Source organism: Opisthocomus hoazin, chromosome 26, assembly GCF_030867145.1.
Source record: "Opisthocomus hoazin isolate bOpiHoa1 chromosome 26, bOpiHoa1.hap1, whole genome shotgun sequence".
Classification (NCBI taxonomy): Eukaryota; Metazoa; Chordata; class Aves; order Opisthocomiformes; family Opisthocomidae; genus Opisthocomus; species Opisthocomus hoazin.
This window is the reverse complement of record NC_134439.1, coordinates 1142669-1161603: the sequence shown is the minus strand read 5'-3', so window position 1 is coordinate 1161603 and position 18935 is coordinate 1142669. Positions and strand designations below refer to the sequence as shown.

Genomic DNA, 18935 nt, shown 5'->3' with positions numbered 1-18935 from the left:
TTGTGCCAGCTGTTCACTGGCCCTCCCCTGAACTCCATCCTGCACCCCAGAACCCCGCGATCCCTCTGCGGAAGGGGTCCCCGCAGCGGCAGAGCAGGGGCTCAGCTCTGTCTTCCCGCCTGGCAAAGCGGGGTTTGGCTGGAGGTGGCACTTTGCCCCGGCACCCAGAGCTGCCGAAGGGACCGCTGGGCTCTGCTGTTGGGACCCTCCGGGGCGGTGGAGGAGATCCCGTGCAACCGAAAATTAGGGGCTTTTCTGGTCTTTGGGGGCACGCTGCAGCGCTTCTTATCACCGTCCGGGTGACCAGTGGGAGGAAGCGGGGGCTGGTCCCCACCGAGGCGCTGGCCAAGATTTGAGGGGCAGCATCCGGCCCCCCCGGGGTCCCCATCCCCATCCCAGTGTCCCCACCTCCCCTGGAGCACCGCACCTCTGGGCCATACTGGACCCCCCAGGACACGCAGTCCGGGCTGTACAGGACCCCCTACCCATGCTTGGGGGCCCGAGGTTCCTGCTTGGCTGGGGGCGGGACACGGGTGGCCCCCAGAGTGGCACTGCCCATGGATGGGGGACCCCCACAGCGGCTCCTGAACCCCCACATGTGCCAAGCGGCATGCGTGGCCGTGGCATGTGTGGCTGGGGGGGGGGTGGGGTGTGTGTGTGAATCCCTGTGCGTACACCAACACACGCCCCAGAGCTGTACACACCTGTACCTGTGCACTGACACACACGTGTGTAGCCCCCCCCACACGTGTGCAGCCCCCCCACACGTGTGCCCTGCCCCAGCAATAACCCCCCCGGTGACACTTCAGCCCCCCCCAGTGGTGCATGGGGATGCGCTGACACCCCCCAAAAGCCCCCCTGGATATCAGCTCAACCATGTGGGGAGGTATGGGGGGCTGCAGCATGTCTCCCCCTGCTGAGAATGCATTCTCCTTCAGGGGACCCCCTCCCACCAGCCCAGGGTGCTCCAAGCCCCCTCGAGCCTGGCCTTGAGTTTCTGGTCACACCCCGCCCCCCCCCAATCCTTCTCTTCAGGGTTCCCCCTCGGTCCATTCTCCACCCAGCTGGGGGATTTGGGGTGACTGGGGTCTTTCCTGGGGGTTTAGGGTGGGCTTGAGGAACTTGAGCCCCCCCCAGCGGTACCCCTGGACGTGTCCCCCATCCCACGGAGGATCCCGAAGCTCCAGCGGATGAAGCTGCTAAGCTGGGACGTAGCCAAGCCCCAGGGCAGCCCCCCCCCCCCGCCCCAGGAAGCCACGGGGAAGGGCTGGGGGTGGCCCCCAGACCCCTCTTCTTCCCCCAGAGCTCAGCAGGAGGGAAAAGACCCAGAGGCAGGGGCCACGATTCGGGAGAACAGTGGCCCCGGCAGGACCGACTCGCTCCCACCCGCGTCTGTGCCCAGGTGCCAGCCCGGGGTGGGGGGGCTACGGCTCTCCCCTGCCCCAGGAACTGCTCAGCTGAGTCCCATCAAACAGGGCAGACCCAGCAGCGAGGTGGGGAGCAGAAGGTCTTCCCCAGCCCTCCCCGTGCCACAAGACTCGGTGGGAGGAGCCCTAGATGTGGCGTTTTATTGAACACTCCTGGCTGGCGATCGCTACATATGCCAGGCAGCCGGCGCTTACTTCTTGGTCTCCTCCTCTTTGGAGAGGGTCTTGATGATCTCCTCCTTCTTGGCCTGCAGGCGTTCCTCGCGGCGCTTCCGCGCCTCCTTGGTCTTGGACCTGCGAGCTTCCGCCTGGTCGCTGCGAGGAGGTCGGAGGTGGTGAGCGCGCAGGGATCCCCTCGAAGAGCCCCCGCCACAGCCCCCACCTCCCCTTGCTGCACGGGAGCCAGCTCTGTCCCAGCGCCCTGGGCCACCCCAGCCCCGTGCGAGGATGCTAGGCTGGCCGTGCTGCCCGTGGAGCTGCGGCCGTGGCACCGGGGATGCTGGGGCTGGCCGTGGCTGCACACCCTCACCAGATACTGGCTTTTTTACCAAGTCCGCGGCAGGATTTTGCCACCCAGTGGCTCCTGCTCCTCCCCACCTCCCCGCCAATCGCCAAGCCATCCCAGCGTTGAGATCAGCAGCTCCACCAGCTCGCAGCGTGCAAGCACCGAACACCGGCCATGCCACGCGCAGAGCTCTGCCGGGATCACAAATTTTCCACTTCACGCCACCCCAACCCAGTTTGGGTCTGATTCTTCGCCAGAGCCCCGCGCGGCAGTGGGCACCCGCAGAGCTATTTAAAGAAAATCCCACTACCCGCGAGAGCGAAGCTGAGCAGGGAGGCAGCACTTACGCCAAGAGCTTCTTGCGGGCTTTATCGGCCTTGAGCTTGTGGATGTGCTCCATCAGGATCCGCTTGTTCTTGAACACATTACCCTTGACCTTCAGGTACAGGCTGTGGTACCTAACGGAGCAGAACAGAGCGGACTGCAAATGAGGCCGCCCGGGAGACCAAACCATGGCACAGCTTCCAGACACCCTGCACCCCTCCTGGCACACGAGCGTGGCGTGAGGAGCGAGGTCACTCTGAAACCGCTGCTCGGGCTCTTCCCTGCGCTGTGCAGGCAGAGGGCTTGTCCAGACAACTGCCGGGATTCCTCCGGAGCAGCTCTCTGGAGCAGCACTGCCTGGGGAGGATTTATTTTCACCAATCTGCACACAGCAAGAAAGGGGTGTCTGAGCATGTGGAGGCACGACCTGAAGCTGGGTGTGGCACAGCAGACTTACATATGGCGATCGATCTTCTTGGACTCCCTGTATCTGCGGAGCAGGCGCCTCAGGATTCGCATCCTCCTCATCCAGGTCACCTTCTCGGGCATACGAGCATTTGCCGTACCCTTTCTCTTACCTAGAGAGAGAAAAGAGGATGAGAACAAGGCCAAATTTTTTCTGCAAGCTGAACAACACGCTTTTGCTGAAGGAAGAACTTCTTCCCTCTGAGGGTGACGGAGCCCTGGCCCAGGCTGCCCAGGGAGGTTGTGGAGTCTCCTTCTCTGGAGATATTCCAGACCCGCCTGGACGCGGTGCTGTACAGCCTGCTGTGGGTGACCCTGCTTCGGCAGGGGGTTGGGCTGGGTGACCCACAGAGGTCCCTGCCAACCCCGAACATTCTGTGATTCTGTGATTCTCTTCAAGAAGAAAACCATTAACATATAAACTGTATTTTTAGGCCCTGCCACAAGACCTCTGGAGACCTTTGCTCAGTGGGAGCTTGTAGGCGGAGCAAGTACCACGGAAAACAGACACGTCTCCAGCTCTCAGGGGGAAGCCAGCACTTACCGATGCCCATGTGCCGGCCCTTCCGGCGGGCCAAGGTGTTCTTCCTGCATCGGGCACGAGAGTGAACGGTGACAGGTTTGCGGATGATCAGACCATCTTTAATCAATTTCCTGATCTGCTGACCTATGGGAAGAAACTCCACGTTCAACATCTTCTGTGCAATGAGAGGACACGTTAGGCAAGTACAGACTCCCATCCAGCTTGTATGAAAAGGATCCACCACAAAGGACAATGCAGACCTTCCCCCAAAGTCCCCTCACGCTGCTAGAGCCGCTCTCTTCCCCTCCCATTTCTCCCTCCCTGGCTACCTCAGGACACCACGTACTAAACCCCGTACCAGGAGCTTGCCAGGCCCCACATCAGTGCCCTGGGAGCTCTGTAAATCCCGCTGACGGCCTCATTTCCACTTCTAAATACAAAGGAGTTGCTCAAGCCTCAGGATTTTACCTGAGCCAACCTCGCCTCTCCTGAGCCAGTCAAAAAGCCTCTCCCCGCACCCCTCTTCCAGAGGGCAATGCCAGCGACGCGCGGCGCGGCCGCGCCCGCGGGAGACGACAACTTACGCGAGTTGGCGTTGGCGATCTCGTTGGTCTCGTTGGGATCCAGCCAGACCTTCTTCTTGCCGCAGCGCAGGACGCTGGCGGCCAGCCTCTTCTGGAGCCGGAGCATACTGCGGAGAGCCGCGCAGCCGCCTCAGGGCCCCGCTCACTCCCGGAGGGCCTGGGAGCCTGCGGGACGCTGCCGGAGCGGCAGGCCGGGGACCGGGGAGCAGTCGAGGGGCCCGGGAGCAGCGAGGCCAGCCCGGCCCCGCCGTCCTCTCCCTCCCTCCCTCCCTCCGCTCCCCGGGGCTCCCCAGGCCGCGGGTCCCAGCCGCCATTTCGCCCCCTCCCTTGCGCGCGGCCCAGCCGCCATTTTCCGCCCCCCCCGAGGCCTGAAGAGGCCGCGGCCGCCCCCCAGGACCCAGGGCCGCCCCGCAGCGCAGCCGGGCGCTCCCCGCTGTTGAGCCCCCCCCGCCGCCCATCACCGCCGGGACGAGCCCGGGGGAATAGCAGAGCACAGCCCCTCACCTCATGGCGGCGGCCGGGCGGAAAGGAAGAGGCGGCGAGCCCGGCCCCGCCCACAGCCAGCGCCGCGGGGAGCGGCACGTACCACCCGCGCCCGCCCCGCTCCGTCCCCGCGGCCCCGGGGCGGCCCAAAGCGCGGAGAGAGAAGAGCCGCGGCGGGGTTGCGGGTAAGAAGGGCGGGAGGAGTGTCCGGGCCCGCTCGGGACGCGGGAGAAGAGACGCGTTTCCCTTCTCGGCCCCCCCCCTCGCCGCGGGGTGGTACAGCCCGCGCCTGCGCGGCGGGCAGGGCCGGGCGGGCTCGGCGCATGCACGGTGGCGTGGAAGAGGCTGCGGGCGGCGTGTGGGTGGTGGGAGAGTTGGGAGGGGAACTGGGAGGGGACTGGGGAGCGCTGGGTCTGGACTGGGGGTCAGGGGCATGTCCGGGGGCTGCGCGGGCAGGCTGCGGGGCTGCGCGGGGCCAAGGGGCGTAGGCCCGGCCCTGGCTGCAGGCCTCGCCTCGCCCAGACCCAGGCCCGGTGTTGGGCCTGAGGAGAGCTGGGCCCAGGCCGGCCCTCCCCACCCCCCCCCACCTGCCCGGGGAGCCGTAGGGTAGGAAGAATTCAACGCCAGCTTTGTCACGTTGCTTGTTGTAGCGAGGAATGGGATCTCTGCTGCTCCAGTGCTCGTGTGCAGCCGTTCCTTGTTTCCCACGAAGTCACCCCGGGGAGTGGTGTGAATGTCCAGAGGTTGGCGCTGGAGAGTGGCCAGCTGCCATCTCCGGTACCACTTCATTTCCATCGCGTTCCACCTTGTTTGTATCAATTGGGTTATGGTGCTGATGAGAAAAGGGAGCACCTGGGTTTTCCTGTGAAATGACCTGTTCATATGTGTGGTAACAGGGCTGCGATGAGGGCTGGCGCTGGCAGAGAGCGTTTTCCTTCCCAGCAATTTGCAGTCGAAGATGCAAGTGAGGTCTGGGTGTGCCTATAGCACTGTTTTGCAGTTGGAAGACTGAGGCACGGGCAGGCTGAACGATGTTCTGTGGCTCTCCCAGCCAGAAGCGGGTCTCCAGAAAGTACCGTAGTGAGGTTTGAAATGGGCCCAGTGGCATCAGGCGTCCTTTGTATTGGAGAAATGACCCGGAAAAGTGCTGGAGCCTCCCCAGGAACAGGTTGGTGAAGAGTTCCTGGGAGAAGGGAAAGCCTGTGAAATGATAATGTGTGGATTGTAACTGGCCTAAAAACACAGGGGGTTCACTGTGACTGAATTCCCACTCTAAAGCAGACTTGTCCAGCAAAAATGTTGCTTTTTAACCACCCCAATTGTTAGATAGCGCCCGAATTCAGCATTTTGCAGTGAAGGCGCCTCATTGAACACCCGAGACAGGATGCTAACGGTTCTTTTCGAATCTGGCGGCCGTAGCACAGTCAACATATGGCGTGAGGAGAGGAGCCAATGGCAACAGATTTTTGGTTCATTCTGAGAGAAAAACACAGATAAACACAGGCTTTTGCTGTTTAAAAACTGACTCATCATTTTCATAAAACAAACAGCAAAATCTGGAGGCTCCTGAGACAGGACAGTGCCTGGGCTTCGAATACCGGCCCGGGAGCAGCTCTGGGGTTTTGCTGCTGGAAATCGCTGTCCTGTAATGCTTTTGGCCGGTTGCGTGGGCTGGAGAGAGGAGAGTGCGTGTGAGACACGGGGCTGCGTCTGTCCCCGAGCCCTCAGGCAGTGCCACCTCCTGCTCTGTGCTTTCCTGGGGGCAGGGATGAAGGCGACGGACCTGGCCCCAAGTTGGAGGAGAGTTTTCAGCCCAGGTAGGGATGGTGCTGCTTGTGCGCAAGCCTCCCCGGAGAGGTCCGGGGAGACCTGCCATCCCTCCTCTGCCCGCTCCGTCGCGTCCCGGGCTGGATGGGCATGTCCGTAGCTCTGTGCCCGCCATGCTTGCGGGCGGCAGCAGGAGGATCCGGGAGCAGAGCAGCTCCAGCAGTGGGAAGAGGGAGATGGCACAATCCCATCACGCTCCCACGCAGCTGCCGGAAACGGGGCGCTCGCCCTCTGCCTCCACGCAGGCTCCCTGCTGGCAGGGCCCCCACTGCCTCTGCCCCGGCACCCGCCTCTGTCTCCCCAAACCCCCCCCCGCCACCACCCCCTGCTCCCCCCCCCCAGACCCTCAGGGGCTTCAGCTCCAGCATCGGCCGCTTGGCCCGGGCCTGGGCAAGGTGGGTGAAGCAGGAGACGGGCAGGCTTTGGCGCTGGAGCTGGGTGAAGGCCCAACACCCCGCGCTCAGCCAGGCACAAGGCACGGAGCAGGGCACAGTTGGGGTTTCAGAGTTGCGTCCCGGCGTCGGTGGTGCCAGGCTGCGTGATTTTGGGTAGCTCACCCCCCTCCCAACCTCCCTCGCCATGAAGCGTGCGCCGGTGCCGTCGTAGGCGCCTTACGGTGCCGGTGATGGATGGGGGCTAATAATGGAAAACGTGGTGTCAGCTGTCCCGCTTCCCCGGCACTTTGTCCCGCAGCTGCGGGGGCCGGAGACGGAAAAGACCCGCTGGCCTGAGGTGGGGGGGGACCAAGGAATTTTTAACTTTCCAACAGCCGGCAGCAGCTCCTGCGGTGCAGTTGCCGTGAGATGAGTGCAGGAGGTCTCAGCCCACTGCTGCCTGGGGAGGAGGGGGTCTGCCCCGGCACGGGGGGGGGTCCTTGGGGAGGGGGCAGAGACAAGCTGTGACCTGCCCGGCACGCGCCCAGCACCCATGCACGCTGGCAGCAGCCCTCGCCCACCGGCACGCGTGGCCTGCCCCTCACACCCGCCGGCACGAGGAGGCGGGGACGGTGCTGGGGTCCCTGCAGCCGCACTGGGGTCGGTGGGTGCCAAGTGGAGCTCCTTCCCCATGGGCTCCATCTGCCCCAGGTGGCCCCCCCATTGCTGCGGGGTCCCCGGGGTGCCCTGTCCCTGGGCGTGCAGGTGGCTCTCTGTGTGGCTGTGGGTGTCCCTGGGGAGCAGAGGGGCTCGGGGGGGGCGTGGGTCGCTCTGAGGCTGCGGGGACCCCTCGGGGATCCCAGCTGAGGGGGGCCCGGTGGGGGGAAGCTGGAGGTTTAGGGGCAGCCTTGTCTTGAGGGAGTCCCGGGTTCCCCAGACCGCGGCACATCCCGCTCCGGGTGCTGCCATTTGGAGATGGGGGCATGGCTGCCTCTGCGTGCCCCCACCCCCCCCACACCCCCCCAAGCCACACAGCAGCCTGGGGGCCCTGCGTGTCCCCCCCTCTCTTTTTGGGGGCCCGCCCCCCAGCGAGCAAGCTTGCTCCAGGCTAAAGGCTGGGCGTGCAAGCCGCGGTGGGCACGACTGTGCCCCCCCCCATTTGGGGAAGGGATCCTCCTCACCCCCCCTTTCCCCCCCCCAGCTTTGGGGGTCCCCTACCTGGGAAGGGAGCGAGGGGCTGCGTCCCCGCATCCCCCATCCCTCCCGGGAACGCGGTGGGAGCGGCCGAGGCGGAGGCGGCCGCCATCCCTCATCCCCCCTTGCCGCTGTCCATACTCCTCCTTCCTCCTCCTCCTCCTCCTCCTCCTCCTCTCGCTCGCTCTACGCCAAGGCCGCCGTCACCGCGGGGGCCGGTGTAACGGAGGCCAGGCCTGGGCTCCATCGTCATCATCGTCTTGTCCCTCTGTCTGTGTCCCCCCTCCCAGGCCAAAACCCGCCGACCCCGGCGAGCTCCATGGTGCAGGAAGGCGGCATGGCCCGAACCCCTTACAGCTCCACGCAGGACATCCAGATGGACGTCTTCGACAACGCCGCCCTTCAGGTGACACCCCTGGGAATTTGGGGATGGAGGGGGGGGTGCTGCATCGCTTATGGGGGGGGGGTGAGCTCCATCGGTTCCCCCTTGGGCTTGGGGGTGCCGCCATCCCCTGCACCCCATAAGAGGGATAATTCCACCCCGCAGCATGCAAAACAGGGTGCCCACCCCCCCCATAGCCAAGCTACCCCGGGAGGGACCCCAAACGCAGTCACCCCCCCCCTTCCCCATAACACTAAGTATTGCAGGGAAAGGGGGCTCCAGCCCCCAGGTTTGGGGAGTGGGTGGATACAGGGGGGGGTGGGGGGGTGGCGCTCTGTGCTGCTTGCTGTGTCACTGCACCCCCCCTCCCGGGGTTTGCCCACCCTGGGGTGGGGAGGTGGGTGCTGGAGGTGTCATGCGCATGGGGAAACTTTTAGGAATTGGGAAAACTCTGCTGGGGTGGTGCCCCCCTCCCCGCCCACCTTGTCGCCTTCAGCCTGGGGGGGTGGGAAGGGGATGTGTCCCCAGCTGGTCCCAGTGGGGTGGGGGCCACCGCGGACCCCTGGAGCACCTTGTCCCCATGGTCTGTCTGGGTGCTGCCCGTCCTCCCCCAAAACCTCCACGGGGACAGACCCCCCCCCCCCCCCCATGGCGGCCTGGGGAGCATCAACCAGTTGGGGTGACAGTTTGGAGAGGGGGGGGGACAGGGGATGGAGACCAGGTGCTGGCAGGGCTGGGTGTCTCTGCCAACTCCTGGGGGTCCTGGGGGGGGGGGGGGGGTCTTGGGGTGGCTGTGGTGAACCCCACACCGGCAGCGGGGCCACCGTCCCCACCCCGGGGACCTTCACCCAGCCATGTCCATCCCCTGCGGGAGCGGCAAATGGGGTGGGTGGGGGGCGAGGGAAGGGGGGCCCGGGGGCGAAGGACCTAAAAATACCGGGTGCTTCCCGGCGCAGGGACCACCCGTCACCAGGCTGGGTGGCAGCTGGGCCCAGCTGTCCCTCTGAGACGCTGGAGGTGACAGCCCCGCTTGCCCCAGCATGTCCCAGCCTCTCTCCCCCCAGGGTACCCCCCTGTATCCCCCCCCCCGAGGAGGTGCTGCAGGGGGGGCACTGGAGCATCCCCATCTCCTCCAGTCCATCCCAGCAGGAGGCACTGGAGGGAGCGGGGGGTCGTGTGGGGGTGCGGGGTGGGTGCTGGCTGGCGTGGGGGTGCACACGTGTGTGCCCACTTTCACACGGAGCGAGGGGACAGTACACACGCTAGGGGGGTGTGGGGGGTGTGTGTGCATGCGTGTGTGGGGCACAGGCACCGGGGTGGTGGCGTGGGGGTGCAGGTAGGCGTGGGGTGCCCCCCATAGCAGCCGCCTCCCTGGGGCGCTGATTTGGCTCTGGTTTGACTGGGGGGGGCCACAGCGTTTGGGGGCTGCAGCGAGGAGCCGGGGGCCGCAGCTGGGCTGTCCCCCCGCTCCGATCAGCCCATGGGGGTCAGAGATCCAGCCCCCCCAGATAAGGCGACACCGGGTGCCTGGGGAGGGGGCTGCACTGCCCCCGAGCAGGGCAGGTAACCCCATCTCCTTCCCTGCCTCAGTTTCCCTTCTCTCGTCCCCCAGGCTCTGGGTTTGCTTGCAGGGCGGGGGTGGGGGGGGGTGGAGCATCCCTGGCAGCTGAGGCTGGGGGGGAAGAGCTGCCCCCCAAGTCCTGGGGCTCCAGCGCTCCCCTCCTGCCCCCCCTCTCCTCTCCCCAGGGCAAGTACAGCAAGCGCAAGAGCCGCTTCAAGCGCTCGGACGGCAGCACCTCGTCCGACACCACCTCCAACAGCTTCGTCCGGCAGGTGAGCGAGGGGGATGCAGCTGTCCCAGGGGGGCCCGGTGTCCTGCCTGCCTGCTGGGGGGGTCCTTGTCACCCCAGGGATGGAGCAGGGGGTCCGGCCTGGGGAGGGTGCGGGCATTGCAATGGCTGTGCCCCCGTCCCCGCTCTGTCCTGCGGTGGGTACTGGGGGGAGTCAACCCCCCCCCTCATGCTGGGAGCATTTGGGGTCCTGTAGCCCCCCAGGGGTCCTCTGCGCCTCCTGGGGTGCCAAGCAGGGGACGCAGCCCTGGCATCGCTCGGCTGGCGTCAAAGCCGCCCTCCCCAGTCCCGGCCACCCAGCCAGGCTCCTGGCTTGGCAGCAGCCCCTGCAGCCCCCCCCCGGCCCCCACCCCCTGCCCGGCACTGGGCTAAATATACCCGGGGTGGCTGCGAACATCCCAGGGCTGAAACCTGACCCACGGGTGCCCCAGCCCAGCGCCCGCCTGACCCACTCGCCCCTGGCCCTGCCACCATGGAGATAACCAGCAAAGACCACCCTGCCGCCCCGGTGAGCGTCCCCCCCACCCCGCAGCCCCCCGGCACCCGGGACGTGGCCCCCAGTGCCCTCCCGTCCTGGTTTGCCAGCTCTGCCCTCTCGGTGCGGGGTCCCCCTCGGCTCCGTGGGGGTTGGAGCGGGTGGTCCCGGGAGCTGGTGGGACCCATGGGGTCTGCGGGGTGAGGGCATCGTGCCTGGACCCTGGGTGACCCCCCCCAAAGGCACCTCTGTCTTGCCATGGGGCTGGGGGGGGCTGAGGAAAGGCCAGACCCCCAGCAGCAGTAGGAGGAGATGGGGCAGCTGGTCTCTGCCCCGTGGCTTTTGGAGAGGGGGTCCCCTGGGGGGCTGCTGCCCCATAGCTGGGGTGGGGGCCTGTGCGGAGGAGAGCAGCCCCCACCTCCCCGGTGTTTGGAAAGGACGGGGCAGAGTGGGGACGGGGGCTGCCCGGGGGCTCTGGTGGGGCAGAGGGGGTTACAGAGGGGCTGGGGGGCAGCAGCCCCCCTAGGGCGGTTGGTGCCTTCGCCATCCCCCACAGCACCCACTGCCCCGGGGTGGGGGATCCCGTGGGTCTCCCCACTGCCCCCCACCCACGCTCTGGCCCCAGGGGCATGGGGGTGAGCAGGGGGTCTCCGATCCCACCCCAGCTCCGGCCTTGTCCTGGGCTGACCCCCAGTTGCCCCCCAGCACCCTTTCCCCGTCACCGTGGGACCCCTGGGAAGGGACAGTGCTGTCCCCACAGCCCTTCCTTCAGGTGGGGGGGGCTGCGGGTGGGCGCGGGGGGTCCTCGTCGCCTTCCTGACTCTAACCAGAGGCCCGGGGAGGCCGGCGGCAGCAGGACGGGAGCCGGCACCAGCTCGGTGTCACGTTCCCTGCTGGAGCGGTGGGAACAGCTGCGCCGGCCCTCGGCCTGCCGTAACCCCGCCGGGATGCCACTGGGCAGGAGCTCCCCTGCCTAGGCAGGAGGCAGCTTTTGGGGGTGGTTTCTTCCCAGCGTGCCCAGAGGACATGATGATGGGCACCAGCCCTAGTGAGAGGGTGCTGGGGGGGTAGACGGTCACGGGGTCGGGCCTGAGGCTGCTTTGGGGCAGGACGGCGTGGGCTGACCCCTCTCCCCGCTCCGCCAGGGCTCAGCCGAGTCATACACCAGCCGCCCCTCGGACTCGGACATCTCGCTGGAGGAGGACCGGGAGGCCCTGCGCAAGGAGGCTGAGCGCCAGGCCATGGCGCAGCTGGAGAAGGCCAAGGTGGGAGGGCTGGGCTGGAGACCCCTCGCCTCCCCCAGTGTGGGCAGGTACCCCTGCCACCCACCCAGCCCCTCCGCATCTGCTGCCCCGGCAGGATGGGACCCGCTGTGGGAAGGGGCTGACCCTGGGCACAGGGACCCCCCCAGCCCACCCCTGCTCTCCATCCCCACGGCATCCCGTCCCCTGAAGCGGTGGTCTCAGTGTCACTGGGTGGCGTTGGGAAGGCAGTGGGATCTACTGGATGGAACTGGGAGCCCTGACACCTGGGGTCTCACCTTGGCTGAGCACCCTTTGTGCCTCAGCTGCGGGCCCAGAGCCATTCGCTAATGAACCCCTCATTAGCTCCTGGGGTGTTGTGGCCACAGTGTCCCCAACCCAGGCTCCAGTGCAGTGCCCATAGGAGCGGAGCCAGCCCCGCTGCCCAGCCGGTCTCACCAGCATGGCACCCGCCGGGCCCGAGGGGCAACCGGCTCTCGCTGTGGGGGGGGTCTCCATGGTTTGGGGTGGGGGGAGATGCTGACCCCTCTCCTCTTGGCAGACGAAGCCAGTGGCGTTTGCTGTGCGGACGAACGTCGGCTACAACCCGTCAGCCAGTGACGACATGCCGGTGCAGGGCATGGCCATCTGCTTCGAGCCCAAGGACTTCCTGCACATCAAGGAGGTGGGGACCGGGCTGGGGGGGCTGGTGTGGGGCGGCAGGGCTGTGCTCATTCTGCGGGTGGCAGCCCTGGGGGTGGGTGTTTGGGGGTTTCAGAGGTGCCCCCTGCCCTCCCCGGTGCAGAAGTACAACAACGACTGGTGGATTGGGCGGCTGGTGAAGGAGGGCTGCGAGGTGGGCTTCATCCCCAGCCCCGTCAAGCTGGAGAACATGCGACTGCTGCAGGAGCAGAAGATGAGGCAGAACCGCCTGAGCTCAAGGTGGGACTCGTCCCCGACCCCCTGGGCTCCCCCCGGACACCCCTAGCCCACCCTCACCCCCGTCCCCCTCTCTGTGCTTCTCCTGTCCAGCAAATCGGGGGACAACTCCAGCTCCAGCCTGGGCGACGTGGTGACAGGGACCCGCAGGCCCACCCCTCCGGCCAGCGGTAAGAGTGTCCGGGGTCCCCTCAGCCTCGGGCCTGAGTGGGACAGGTCCAGCCTGGGGGGGTCCTTCCTCCCTGCGCTGGGTAACCCCCCCTCGTCCGCAGCTCCGGCCCCTACTCCCCGGGCGCAGGCAGGCGGGTGCACCCCCCCTCCCCTGGGGACCCCCTCTCCCCTGCTTCTCCCCCTCCCATCCCCACCACCCTTCTGCTCTTCCTAGCTCCCCCTCCCCCCGTCTCCATTTTTTCCTTCTTCCATCGCCATTATCGCTCTTCTTTTCTCCCTCCCCTCTCCCCGGCTCCGGCTGCCCCTCCGTCCCCAGGTGCCCTGGACATGCCTAGCTTTGCCTTTGACCCCGATGAGTTAGAGGAGGAGGAGGCCATGGAGACCCACCGCTCCCCTAAGAGTAGTGTGAGCAGTGTCACCACCCCCCCCGCCCACACCAAGCGCATCCCCTTCTTTAGGAAGGTAATGGCCCCCCTGCCAGCCCCACGCTCTCCTGCTGCACCCTGCCTGCCCTAACACTGCCTGGGAGGGCTGGCGGCAGCGGCGGGGGCTGCCCGAGCACCCTGCCTGCGCTGCCATGGCCTGTCCCCGCGCCGCAGCATGGGCATGGCCATGGGGGGGGCCCCCTGCACCCCTGGGATGGGTCAGTCCGTGGCTGCCTCCCCCCGTGGGCCGTTGGGTGGATCTGTCCATGATGGATCCTCCCCCCGTGGTCCATGGGATGGATCAGTCCGTGGCTGCCTCCCCCCGTGGTCCATGGGATGGATCAGTCCGTGGCTGCCTCCCTCCATGCTCTGTGGGATGGATCAGTCCGTGGCTGCCTCCCCCTGTGGTCCATGGGGTGGATTAGTCCATAACTGATCCTACCCCATGACCTGTGGGATGGATCAGTCCATGGCTGCCTCCCCCCGTGGTTCATGGGGTGGATCAGTCCGTGGCTGTCTCTCCCCGTGGTCCATGGAATGGATCAGCCAGTGGCTGTCTCCCCCCCATGATCTGTGGGGTGGATCAGTCCATAGCTGATCCTCCCCCCATGGGCCGTGGCGTGCATCAGCCCGTGCCCACCCCCCCCATTGCCTGGGGTCCCCCAGTGTGCGCATGGTTTGTGCCCGCACGGCCAGTGTCTCGTCTCCCCCGCGAATGGGAATGGACCGTTCCTCCCCCCTAAACTGGGCAGAACCTGGGGGGGTTCGGGCGCAACCACAGCCCAGGGCAGGGGGGGTTCTGCAAGCGCTTGTAGGGGCGAGCAGACCCGGGGGGGGGGGGCCGAGCCGACCCCGCAGAGCCCCCCGTCCTGCTCTCCAGGCCCCGCAGAGCCCCCACTTGCACCCCAAATCCAAAACGAAGAGCAGGGCGATGCTTCGTGTGGGGCAGGCTGATGGGCAGCCCCCGGGGGGGTCACCCAGGCAGCCCGGGCCCCCAAGCCCAGCCCCGTGCCCCCGCTCCCCGTGCCCACCGATAACACGCATGCCTTGTTTGTCTTCTCTCGCCCCCCCCGGCCCCGCGCGGCCTCTCGGGACGTAGCGAAGCAGAAGCAGAAGTCGGTGAGTAGCGTCAGGACCCCCTGGGAGGGCCCACAGGGAGGGAATGGGGTGCCCCCTGCTTGCAGCCCCCCCCCATCCCCAGAGCTGCCCTTGCAGGGGCGAAGCCGAGTGTCCCCCCCGCATCCCCCAGCCCCGGCCAATGCCCGGCTCTGTCCCGCAGGCCGAGCATGTGCCGCCATACGACGTGGTGCCCTCCATGCGGCCCATCATCCTGGTGGGGCCCTCGCTGAAGGGCTACGAGGTGAGGGGGGGGGCGTGGAGGGGGGTGGACACACACAAAGGGGGGGACCCCAGCCCCACGCTCTCCCTCGCTGCCTTCCTCCCTGCCCAGGTCACGGACATGATGCAGAAAGCCCTCTTCGACTTCTTGAAGCATCGCTTTGACGGCAGGTGAGACAGGTGGCTGCGTGGCTGGGGGACCCCTAACCCCATGGGGGACCCCTAAACCCACGGGGGGGCCCCTAAACCCATAGGGGGGCCCCTAAACCCATGGAGGGGACCCTCAGCCCTGCCCCATGGTTCCTGCTGCCGCGGGGATCTCTCCCCCAAGGAGCGGGAGTCCTGTGGCTCCAGCTCCAGGCAGTCCTGGGCGTGGGGTGGGAGGAAGGGGGTGGACGGACAGTCCTGTCGTGCCCCCCAAAAGGGGGTGGGTTGCCCCCACTGTTGCTCCCCCCACCCGCTCGTGCCCTCTCCATCTCACAGGATCTCCATCACGCGGGTGACAGCCGATATCTCCCTGGCCAAGCGCTCCATCCTGAACAACCCCAGCAAGCACACCATCATTGAGCGCTCCAGCACGCGCTCCAGCCTGGGTAAGGGGGCGCGGCGGCTCGGCTGCCCCACAGAGACCCCCCACCCCATCACCCAGCGCGACCCCCCCCAAGCCTCCATCTGTATCAGCCCGTCCGCCTCCCGACCCCCAGCCTGGCCATCCCGGGGTGCTCGTCCCGCACGTGCCAGGGCACAGCTCGCGGGGGTGAGGCGTGGGGCTCCGCTGCCGCAGGGTGACCAACGCGGGGGGGCAGCTGGGGCCCTGCGCTCCCCCCGGCCCGTTTGACTCAGTCTCTCTCCCCCTCCTCCCCTTTTATCTTCTCTCTGCTGTGTTTTTCTTTCCTCTCCTCTCTCTCCTTTCCTCTGGGTTTCCTCCCCTCCACGCTGCTTCCTTCCTCCCCTGCTCCTGATACAGATGTCTTGGGTATGTAGCTCGGACCCGCGGGGCCCTGGCAGCCCCCTGTCGGGCGGGGGGCAGTGGGGGACATGTCCCCCCTGGATCCCCGTCCTCCCTGCCTGGCCATGACCAGCTCTGGGACACTGCAGGGTCCGGCCACCCTGACAGCCTGGGTGGGCTCTGGGGGTTGGGGACAGCCCGGTCACACAGCCCCCCCCCACCCCAAGCGCGTGTGCTCCAGGGGGCTTTGCGCCTTCCTCACCCAGTCAGTGCCAGCGCTGGGAGCCCACTGCCACCTCCCTCCTGCAGTGAACTCCCCCATGCCTGGGGCTGGGGTGACACTGGAGTGGCCAAATCCCAGTACAAGACCCTTCCTGGTCCCATCTCCGTCCCGTTCCCCTTGTCACAGTTGTCCCCGTGGCCCCCACGTGCTCACTGGTGCCCCCGCTGTCCCCCCGCCCCTCGCTGTCTCCCTGCCCTGGCAGCCGAGGTGCAGAGCGAGACCGAGCGCATCTTCGAACTGGCCCGGACACTGCAGCTGGTGGCCTTGGACGCTGACACCATCAACCACCCGGCCCAGCTGGCCAAGACGTCCCTGGCCCCCATCATCGTCTACATCAAAATCGCCTCCCCCAAAGTGGGTGCAGGTCCCAGGCGTGGGCGGGGGTGGCCCCAACCCTCACCTCGCTGCACTGGGGGGGGGACGGGGGGAGGTGGCCGGGTCCCTGTGGCCACCACGTCTCCCCCCCCCAGGTGCTGCAGCGGCTGGTGAAGTCCCGGGGCAAGTCCCAGGCGAAGCACCTCAACGTGCAGATGGTGGCCTCTGACAAGCTGGCGCAGTGCCCACCTGTGAGCATGCCCCGCCCTGGGTCCAGAAGCCCCGCCCAGCCACCCTGACCACACCCTGCCACGCCCTGCCACGTCCTGCCACCCTGGCCCTGCCCCGCCTGGCCCTGCCCAGCCTCTGCCACTGCCCTGCGGCCATCCACTCTGCCCACCCCTACCAGAGGCTCCGCCTCTGCAGGCCAGAAGCTCCTCCCACAACCTCATTCTGGTGTAGGGCTCCACCCAGTTGTGCTCCACCCCTAGATGCCAGAGTCTCCATCCACCACCTCATTGATGCCAGGTGCTCCGCCTCCAAGGCTGGAGACTCCACCCTCGCAGGCCAGATGCTCCTCCCACCACCTCAGTTTGGACCATAGGCTCTGCCCTAGGTCTACAAGCCCTGCCCTGTCCCATTGGCCCCACCCTGATCCACAGGCTCCGCCCTGGGTCCAGAAGCCCCACCCTGTCCCATAGGCCCTGCCCTGTCCCATTGGCCCCACCCTGATCCACAGGCTCCGCCCTGGGTCCAGAAGCCCCACCCTGTCCTGTAGGCCCCGCCCTGTCCCATTGGACCCACCCTGATCCACAGGCTCCGCCCTGGGTCTAGAAGCCCCACCCTGTCCCCCAGGCCCTGCCCTGTCCCATAGGCCCCGCCCCTATCCATCGGCCCTGCCCTGGCCCACAGCCTCCTCCCTGGATCCCACAGCCCCACCCAGTCCCACAGGCCCTGCCCTGTTCTGTAGGCCCCACCCTTTCCCATCGGCCCAGCCTGATCCATGGACTCCACCCTGGGTCCAGAAGCCCCGCCCTGTCCCACAGGCCCCGCCCTGTCCTGCAGGCCCCGCCCTGGCCCATCGGCCCTGCCCTGCCCCACAGCCTCCACCCTGGGTCCCACTACCATGCCCGGCCCCACGGCCCCCTCCCCCCCCCCCCAGGAGATGTTCGACATCGTTCTGGACGAGAACCAGCTGGAGGAGGCCTGCGAGCACCTGGCCGAGTACCTGGAGGCCTACTGGAAGGCAACGCACCCCCCCAGCAGCAACCCCCCCAACCCGCTGCTGAACCGCACCATGGCCACGGCCGCCCTGGCCGCCAGCCCCGCGCCCGTCTCCAACCTCCAGGTACAGGTGCTCACCTCCCTGCGCAGGAACCTGGGCTTCTGGGGGCGCGGGGGCACCGAGACCACCTCCACCCCCCCCGGACCCCTTGAGGAGCACGCGCTGTGAGACGGCAGCGGGGACATCCCCCCCCTCCCCCCTTCCTCTGGGATTGGGGGGCCACGCTGGGGAACTGCAGCCCCCCAGGAGCGGGACCATCCTTGGGATTGGCACCCCTGGGGACCTGTGGCCCCCCCAGGGATGCTGCAGCCCCCCAGGGGTGGGGCAGTCCCTGGGATCACCCCCCATGGGGACCTGTGCCCCCCGGGTTTGGGGCCATCCCTGGGGTCGGCCCTGGGGATCTGCTCACCCCGGATCAGGGCCACCCCCGGGGTCTGCTCCCTGCTGGGGACGGGTGCCAAGCCCAGAGTCAGGGTCCCCCGGGGGATCTGTTGCCCCCTCCCAGGCCCGGAGCCCCCCTGGGGATTGGGACCCCCCAGAAATCTACCCCCTCCCAGCCCCCCTGAGAATGCGGGTGCCCTCCGTGCCTCGCAGGGGTCCCGGAGCCCCCCCTCCCACGCCTCTGCAGAACTCTGGGGGGGCCGCGGCAGCAGCGAGGCCTTACAGGGTGGCCTGCCGTGGGCGAGGGCTGGGAGGGGGGCGCAGAGCCCCTGTCCCACCGTGGGCTTTGTGGTGCTGAGCCCGGGGGGGGTCGGCAGCACCCACCTGGGGCAGGAGGCAGAGGAGGGACATCCATCTTGTGTTGTCCATCGCTAATTCTTCCTGCAAGGGGGACGCTGCTGGTGCGCCAACCCCCCCCCCCGCCGCAGCCCTTCCCCCTGCTCTTTCCCCACCCCCCCAGCCCTGTTACCCCCTTTCTGCCCTGGCCCCAGTGACCCCCCCCCCCGGTGCCATTTGCCGGCGGGCTGAGACCTGCCACTGTCGTGACCTGAGTGAGCGGTGCGGTGTGGGCAGGCCAGGCTGGGCAGGAGCGCATGTGCCCCCCCACTAACCCCCCCGTCCGTCCGTCCATCCTTGCACGGTGTGGTTGCTTCTCCTAACCAGGGTCCACACCTAGCGCCCGGGGAGCCGCTGTGTGAGGGGCAGCACCCGGGCAGGGCGGGGGGCCGTGGGCAGGGCCGCCCCCCCCCGCCCCCCGCCTGCCCGGCCCCCTGCAGCCTGTCCCGCCAGGACACCTTCGACTTGGAGCCCCCCGATTCCTGCCGCGTGGACGTGGAGATGGACCCTGGCAAGGGGGAGCAGCGGGGTCCCCCCGGGGCCGGGCCCCACGCCCCCCCCCCCGGCCACCAGCACCCCGCTGCCTGGGACCGGGACGAGCCCGGGTGGGAGAGCGGGGGGCTGCAGGGCCCAGCCAAGGGCCCTCACCCACCGGAGACCATCGACCGGAGCGACGCGGAGGGCTGGGGCCAGGACGTTTACACCCGTTAGGGTGAGGGGGTGCAGGGGGTGCAGGGTGGGCCCCCAGCGCTGGCTTGGGGCTGGGGGAGAGCCCCCCTCGCTGCCTTTGTGCCCCCCC

The 18935-nt window shown here is 67.5% G+C and overlaps 2 protein-coding genes across 5 annotated transcripts; one reads left to right on the top strand and one right to left on the bottom strand.

Moving 5' to 3' along the window:
- Positions 1-1552: 1552 nt before the first annotated feature.
- RPL19 (ribosomal protein L19) lies at positions 1553-4439 on the bottom strand. The gene is made up of 6 exons (XM_075443391.1): positions 4333-4439; positions 3829-3935; positions 3266-3388; positions 2714-2834; positions 2280-2390; positions 1553-1742 (listed from the first exon to the last, which is right to left on the bottom strand). The coding sequence occupies exons 1-6, from the start codon at positions 4335-4337 to the stop codon at positions 1619-1621; spliced, it is 591 nt and encodes a 196-aa protein (XP_075299506.1). The 5' UTR covers positions 4338-4439; the 3' UTR covers positions 1553-1618.
- Positions 4440-4445: 6 nt separating this feature from the next.
- Positions 4446-18935, top strand: CACNB1 (calcium voltage-gated channel auxiliary subunit beta 1). Of its 4 annotated transcripts, none has more exons than XM_075443389.1 (15): positions 4446-4496; positions 7997-8112; positions 9835-9921; positions 11559-11678; positions 12217-12339; positions 12460-12596; positions 12687-12763; positions 13081-13226; positions 14469-14549; positions 14640-14698; positions 15011-15120; positions 15962-16113; positions 16230-16325; positions 17237-17422; positions 18464-18935. In XM_075443389.1, exons 2-15 carry the CDS (start codon positions 8026-8028, stop codon positions 18845-18847), a joined length of 1845 nt encoding a protein of 614 aa, XP_075299504.1. In that variant the 5' UTR covers positions 4446-4496; positions 7997-8025; the 3' UTR covers positions 18848-18935. The 4 variants fall into 4 exon arrangements, with proteins under 4 accessions (XP_075299504.1, XP_075299501.1, XP_075299502.1 ...); XM_075443386.1 differs by lacking the exon at positions 4446-4496 and adding an exon at positions 6041-6128; XM_075443387.1 differs by lacking the exon at positions 4446-4496 and having other exon boundaries at positions 7850-8112.

Coding starts and splice junctions, on each gene's coding strand:
- RPL19 (XM_075443391.1), bottom strand. Junction 3,389..3,828: donor GATCGCCAACGCCAACTCGC/GTAAGTTGTCGT, acceptor TTCTTCCCATAG/GTCAGCAGATCAGGAAATTG. Junction 2,835..3,265: donor GGGCCGGCACATGGGCATCG/GTAAGTGCTGGC, acceptor TTCTCTCTCTAG/GTAAGAGAAAGGGTACGGCA.
- CACNB1 (XM_075443386.1), top strand. CDS start 6,080: ATGAAGGCGACGGACCTGGCCCCAAGTTGGAGGAGAGTTTTCAGCCCA. Junction 14,550..14,639: donor CCTCGCTGAAGGGCTACGAG/GTGAGGGGGGGG, acceptor CTCCCTGCCCAG/GTCACGGACATGATGCAGAA. Junction 17,423..18,463: donor CGCCCGTCTCCAACCTCCAG/GTACAGGTGCTC, acceptor TCTCCTAACCAG/GGTCCACACCTAGCGCCCGG.